Raw genomic sequence first — 6,320 nt, forward strand, 5'->3', positions numbered from 1 at the left:
GCCCGCCGTGGACTGGCCGCCCCCACCCGGGCTCGCCGTGGTGCCCTCTCCTGCCCTGCAGCCGCCGCCTCGTCCCGCGGCGCCCTCTCCTGACCTGCAGCCACCGCCTCCCCGGCCTGGGCCGGAGGCTCCCGCCGTCGTCCCCTGGGTTGTTCCCTGTCTTGCGGTCGGGAGCCCACGCCTTTAGGGGGGTGGGGGGGTGGGGGGTACTGTCACGGTGCGGTGAGGATCAGTGCCACCGTCCCGTACACCTCCAGTTCCCATCACTCCACAAACACATCCCGGACTTATCTTCGTGTCACATGTCTTCAACTATTCACACCAGGTCCCAATCATCTTGTTAGCCCTAGGTTTTCCAGGAATCTCAGCAGAGTCCGGAATTTATTTCAATAATATAAGTAGTGTGTAATGTAAAGATGTTTAACCAGCCCTAAACCTGTAAGTCACTACCCAATTAATTTAATTATTTAGGCAGTTATGTTTTTACTGTGTAGTTTATGGCTATGAAGGGATGGCTAACACTACTGTCAACGCAAACACATTTAGGCATCAATAATAATACGGTATACAAAAACATAGTGTACACAGGCAAGAAATCAAACATGTATAGGACTATATTCTCTTGATGTAATGCATGAGGCCAGGACATATTCAGCTGCTGTCTCTATTTTCTCTCCTACTGAAATCCACATGGCACCAAAGAGGCTCCTTAGCCCTGGGCTGAGGGAGATATTAGCCCAAGTGTTCACACTTGCACATTTGAAGCAGGGAAGCACCAACCTCAGCACAGGGCTAGGTGGCCCTGCTCTGGAGCAGTAGCCCCAGAAACACAGTGACAAAATAACCAGCTTGAGGTGGGATCAAGAACAAACATTTGTCCAATCACAAAAAGTACACTTTCACTTAATGTACGGTCCACAGTTGTGATGCTCGTCATTACCCACTGTTACACTGTAGCTTTGTTTCGGGCTTTTCAATCAGCAAACGGTTTCAGTAAACTGTCTTTGTCTACTGTACCTAGCTTTTAAAGAAATATTTCAAAAGACAAGGGTCGAAATAGAAACATCAATTCATAATTTGAATTATTTTGGAATTAAATGTTTCATATTTACTGTAGGTATTATGGATATTTTTATTTGAGTTTTTTTACTGATGGTCTAGCGCAGTGGTTCCCAACCAGGGGTATGAGGACCCCTTACTTGATCTATCAACAGAGGGTACTTGAACACTTATGACAACATAGGGTTACTATTAAAATTAACATGAGGGGGTACTTCAGGGGTTTCCAGAGCAAAGCAAAATACTGTTGGTGAAACAGTAACTGAAAAAGGTTGGGAAACACTGAAGTGGATGAATGTAGCTGGTATTTCTGGGCTAAATGTTTAAAAGTGACATTCTCTGGTTTTTTGTTTGCATAAGAATGCCTTGTGATGAAAATATTTTGGATTGAGGACCCCAATTTCCACTGCTATATAAAACTATTGGAGTTATGACACATTCAAATACTTTAAGCCAGGGTCATTGTAACTGCCAAATAATGTTCAGGTCAAAATGTCCGGATAAACTTCTAGTCAGACCAAGGTAAATATAACAGTTTAGAGCAGAAGGAATTTGCTGCACTAAACAACACATTTTGGAGAAGCCGGTTCTAGTCCATGTAAGACGTTCTCCCTCGGTTGAACATGAACTGGATGAAAACCATTCAAAAACATACTTTGAAGTCCCCTTGAATCAACCAATCACAGCCGCTTGAAGATCCCCCAGATTAGTCGGACCAGTGCATTTTCCCGAATGGCCAGTTTGGTCCTCTCCCATAGGCTGTCTTCTTTCCACATGCCCCGTCCCTTTTGCTCTGCCTTTACCTGTGCCCTGAGCAACCTTTGATGGAGCTGCAGGTAGAGACGGGAGTCGTACTGCAGCCCAAAAACTGGGACAGTGCGTGCCAAACCCAACCTCAAAACCTCCTCGTTCACACAGAGACTCCTCACTGGACCCTGGGGAGTGTGCAGAGAAGTAGATTCATTCTATTTGTCTTTATGCTTTACACTTTTCAGTATTATGCTTTGTGGACAATATACTGTGGATACTGTGTAAACCCCACTGACAGACAGACCGTGACAGGCTCTGCTAACAAATAGACATTAACTGACCCTACTGACAGACACCAGACAGTGTAATGTCTCATCTTCTCTGCTGACCAGTTTCAGCCACACCATCTGGGCAGGGCTCAGGTGCAACTCCAGCCACGCCTTCCCTTCAGGGGTCAGCTCCACCCCCGCCAGGCGCACAGCCATGGGGGAAACTCCACCATTACCTTAGGGGAGGAAAAGGGAGGGAGGGGGCATATTTAACTAAGCGTTTTTACACTACAACAGTGTTATTTAGATGAACAAGACTTGTTGCCAGTTGACATTTTTCTTATAGTGTGACCAGTTGAAAATTTCAATTGTCACATGTCAACTTCCAAGGTAATATGAGACACTTTCCCAACAGATACTCCCTGTGATTACTGAGGTTACTGTGATTCTGTTTCTTTAAGTTGGTCACAAGATATAGTAGCAGGCATGCGTTAGGGAAAGCTGTACAACTACAGCGATATAAATGCTATATTGGACAGAAGTGAGGGTGAATGAATGCAAACTGTTCTAGCATGTGGCATAAAACAACAGATCATAGTGACAACACTTTAGACAGAGACTTGTCATCTAACTAGAAAAGAGCTTCATAAGAAAATCTCTTTGGTCACAGGTGAAGCTAAGAGCGATCTAAAACCTTTTTAACTCCGTTTGACTGCAGGGAATAACTTAATAGAGGGGCTTACCTCCCTTCTCTAATAGGCTCACTATGCAATCTTAATCCAATAAAAAGAGACCCTCTGGTGTCCCAGAATGACTGTAGTAGGTGACACTATAGAAAAAGGTTAGTCATAATAAGATAAAGATGAGAAATAGATTTCTGTCAAAATAACCTTCAACTAACATTGTGCCGTCATCCGTTGCCTATCAAATCAAATTAATTGGATAAAAGCAGTGGTGACTGTAGGTTTAGGAACTCTACAAACTGTCACCACCGGGAAGTACAATAACTCAGCAAATATCAAAGACAACCTCACCCCTACACTGAAGTCAAATAACATAAGTAAGAATTAACTTGGTTTATTGCTGACAGTTAGGATGCCCTAATAACTGCAAAGTTGCACCCCTGCTTTTATCTGCCATATTGGCTGGGATTAGTGACTAGTCAAATGTGTAATCGAAGACAGCTGTGTGGCTGAGCAGACTTTCCAACAGCTGGGAGGCTAATCCTAATCCTAATCACACTTTGATTGCCCTTTTTTTACTCCATGGTCCGTGTGTGTATTTTACTCAGTCCACTTTTCCCTTACGTTTATCCAGCATCCGGGAGAGAAGTGGGACGTAGATTGGGATATGCTCCACCTCCAAGCCATTCTCTGCAACCGCATGGACTCTCCCTCTGAGAACCACATTTTTCTCTATGAACAATGCTGGGACTTCGGAGGCTGCACCAAACCTAGTGAGCTGACAAGGGCGGGGACGCATTGGAGACCTTGTTAGAAAACAGCTTCCTAATGGGAATGTGTAAGTACAACGTGTTGCAGTTTGTTCCACTGTACCTTTATGTAGACACTGCAAAATGTTTTTAGATGACAAATTTGAAATGCGTCCATGTTTGCTTAACAAAAGTGATTATTTACCTGTTGGCCTCTAAGACCCTTCTAAAGGTCTACGATGGAGATCAATGGTCCGGTTTTAAGGAAAACGCTGTTAAGCGGACTAACTAAACCACATCAACTGGGATGAACACATTATCCTTGCATGAGCTCATCAATTACAACCCGCCATCCAAAACTGACCCTGACATTACAACCTGGGCACAACAGCCATCTGGCTTGTAATTAAATAAGGGGGAGGTGCTAATCTCATCTCCATTCTGGTTAAAACAGCATGATCTGTCAGTGTTAAGAGATTGCCTTTGACACTGGACAATTAGAGATGGGATTACTCTTTTTCTGGATCGTGTGCATAATTATATTTCTTTGATTGGAAAGAGGAGTAAAATGATATTCAACATACACAGAAGTGTCATTTTTAAAAACAAAATTATTAATGAAAATTACTTTTCACTGTCAAATTTCCAAATAATAATAATCCATTGCATTTGTAAAGTACTTTTCATTATAGAGGAGTTCTGAAAGTGCATGAAAAAAATATTATATTGAATAAATAAAACTAGCAGCTAAAATGAAATGTATACAGAATATATACATTAAACTATAATGATAATATAGTAAACTAAAATCATAATAGATATTATTATATGACAGTATCATTTGATTAAAGAGAAGGGAAGGCCAACTGATAAAGGTGTGTCTTAAGGCTTTAAAAGTCAAGACTGTCTGAAGCTGTCAGGAAGGGAGTTCCAGAGGTGAGGTCCAATGAAAGAAAAGACGCTGTCTCCCATTTTTGAAGCTGGGTTCATGGTTCATTGAGCAGATTGACAGGTAGACATGTTTAATTTAGTACGTAGGAATCACCATTTCTGTGCCATGTTTCTGTCAAGCAAAAAACATTTGTTTGTTAGGGACTGCGTGTTAAACAGTGCCAGTCTTAAACAGACATGTTTAAACGACAGAACATTTAGAAATGGACATGTTTAACTTGTTCAAGACAGTCAGATTTTACATTGCGTAAAGCTGGTAGAGTTGAAAAAGAAGACAATGTACAGAACTTTGTGGATAGTGTTGTTTCTTGAATTATTTTCCTACCACCTCTTCCTTGATGTTTGGCCTTTTTCTGAAGGATTCCAAGTTGCAGATGTCCTTTATATATCTCCAGATAATAGGTGAAACTTAAGTCCAGATTTTCAATACAAATACTCAAAAGAAAATCAGCTAGCTCTACTGAGTTGATTGCAAAAAATAAATGTTTTTATGGTTGAAAGAAAAAAATATTAGATACAGCTGATCAGTACTTGATTAGCAACTCATAAATAAAGTTATTCAAGCAATAAGCACATAAAAAATACATTAACCAATAAATAGCCATCAGCTAAGTTTTCTATAATGGCAAATGGCCATGGCAACAGGATGCACGATAAATGCACTTATCAAAACATGACATCTGCAAAAATATTAACACATTAACTCTTGAATCACAGCAGATGCAACAAAGTCAATTATTTTAAATCGAATTAGATAATATTAAATTGAGATACACTTTTAAAAAATTAATTAATTTGCTGAATATGGAAGCTGGTTCCACTATTGGGATGCCAGGAAATAGAAGAGATTCAACTGTGCTAAACAGTAGCTGCCCTCAGGTATGGGTGGTTGGCCGAGAAACCAGAGGTGGAAGAACGAGGAGCTGAGGTGCCAAGTGAGCATAACATGAAGGTAAGCTACCCTAGCTGATCGGTAGACAAGCACCATGGCCATGGGCCTTCAACCGAAAGTCATTAGTGTGTGTGGATGCGCGGTATGAAATAATGGGAGTACTTGGGAAGATTGACCATAACATTCATTGAAGCCTTTTGCAAATGGAGTCCAGTGTGTACACCATGGCTACAACCGCATGCAAGTCGATGAGTTTATTTGTTTTTTCCAATAACACTTAGTGGTACGTGATTGAGGAAATATACCCTCCAGTAATTAAGCAGGGTATGTGTAAAACCTGACTTGCTAGATGCTACCATCTCCTGGCGGTCCTTTTTAAATGGCTACATTATTCAGGCAACTTACCAATTTAATACTCCTTGATATTATTACAACTCCGGCAAGTGCAAGTCCAGTGCTGATGTTCTAGGGGGAACACAAGTTAGCTACTTGGAACATTTGGAATTTGTTTTTTAGATCCCATCAATCTGACAGCTAAAGCGGAATTGTATTCATTTCGCCCAACAAACCGAAAAGGGAAGACACCCACCAGCATTTTCTAACGAAACGTTGTTATACTTGGAAAACTCAACGGTTTGAATTGTTTTGCGAAATGAACACACAGTACCATCTACTACTCGCCTTAAAAATACCTTGAATGGTTGAATGTGCGGTTAGTATCACATCGTTATCTTACCCGGATAATGGTTAAGTTATCGTCAGCGAACTGCGATATGGAAGAAACTATGTTTGTCGGGTTTTGTCCTTTTTCGTCTTCACTCGGTCTTGTTGACATTTCGAAAGACTACGAAAATCGATCCGCCCACGTAGTGTAAGTAGTCTGGACCAAAAACTAAAAGTAGCCTAAATCTGGTCTCGCGTTTTCACAATCCCAGGCGTACAGTCGACACACACGCAGCCTATGTAA

The 6,320-nt window shown here is 41.4% G+C and overlaps 1 protein-coding gene across 1 annotated transcript; it reads right to left on the minus strand.

The window, feature by feature from the left end:
• Nucleotides 1-305: 305 nt before the first annotated feature.
• Nucleotides 306-6,241, minus strand: c18h3orf33 (c18h3orf33 homolog (H. sapiens)). The gene is made up of 5 exons (XM_010901654.5): nucleotides 6,090-6,241; nucleotides 5,759-5,818; nucleotides 3,386-3,539; nucleotides 2,151-2,314; nucleotides 306-1,994 (listed from the first exon to the last, which is right to left on the minus strand). The coding sequence occupies exons 1-5, from the start codon at nucleotides 6,186-6,188 to the stop codon at nucleotides 1,740-1,742; spliced, it is 732 nt and encodes a 243-aa protein (XP_010899956.2). The 5' UTR covers nucleotides 6,189-6,241; the 3' UTR covers nucleotides 306-1,739.
• Nucleotides 6,242-6,320: the final 79 nt, after the last annotated feature.

Source organism: Esox lucius, chromosome 1 (genome assembly GCF_011004845.1).
Source record: "Esox lucius isolate fEsoLuc1 chromosome 1, fEsoLuc1.pri, whole genome shotgun sequence".
Classification (NCBI taxonomy): Eukaryota; Metazoa; Chordata; class Actinopteri; order Esociformes; family Esocidae; genus Esox; species Esox lucius.

Bases quoted from the DNA above. Each gene is read 5' to 3' on its own strand.
- c18h3orf33 (XM_010901654.5), bottom strand. From the start codon at position 6,188: ATGTCAACAAGACCGAGTGAAGACGAAAAAGGACAAAACCCGACAAAC. The intron at 3,540-5,758 runs GTAAGTTGCCTG...CGCCCTTGTCAG, and splicing joins TATCAAGGAGTATTAAATTG to CTCACTAGGTTTGGTGCAGC. The intron at 1,995-2,150 runs GTCAGTTAATGT...CACACTCCCCAG, and splicing joins GTCTGGTGTCTGTCAGTAGG to GGTCCAGTGAGGAGTCTCTG.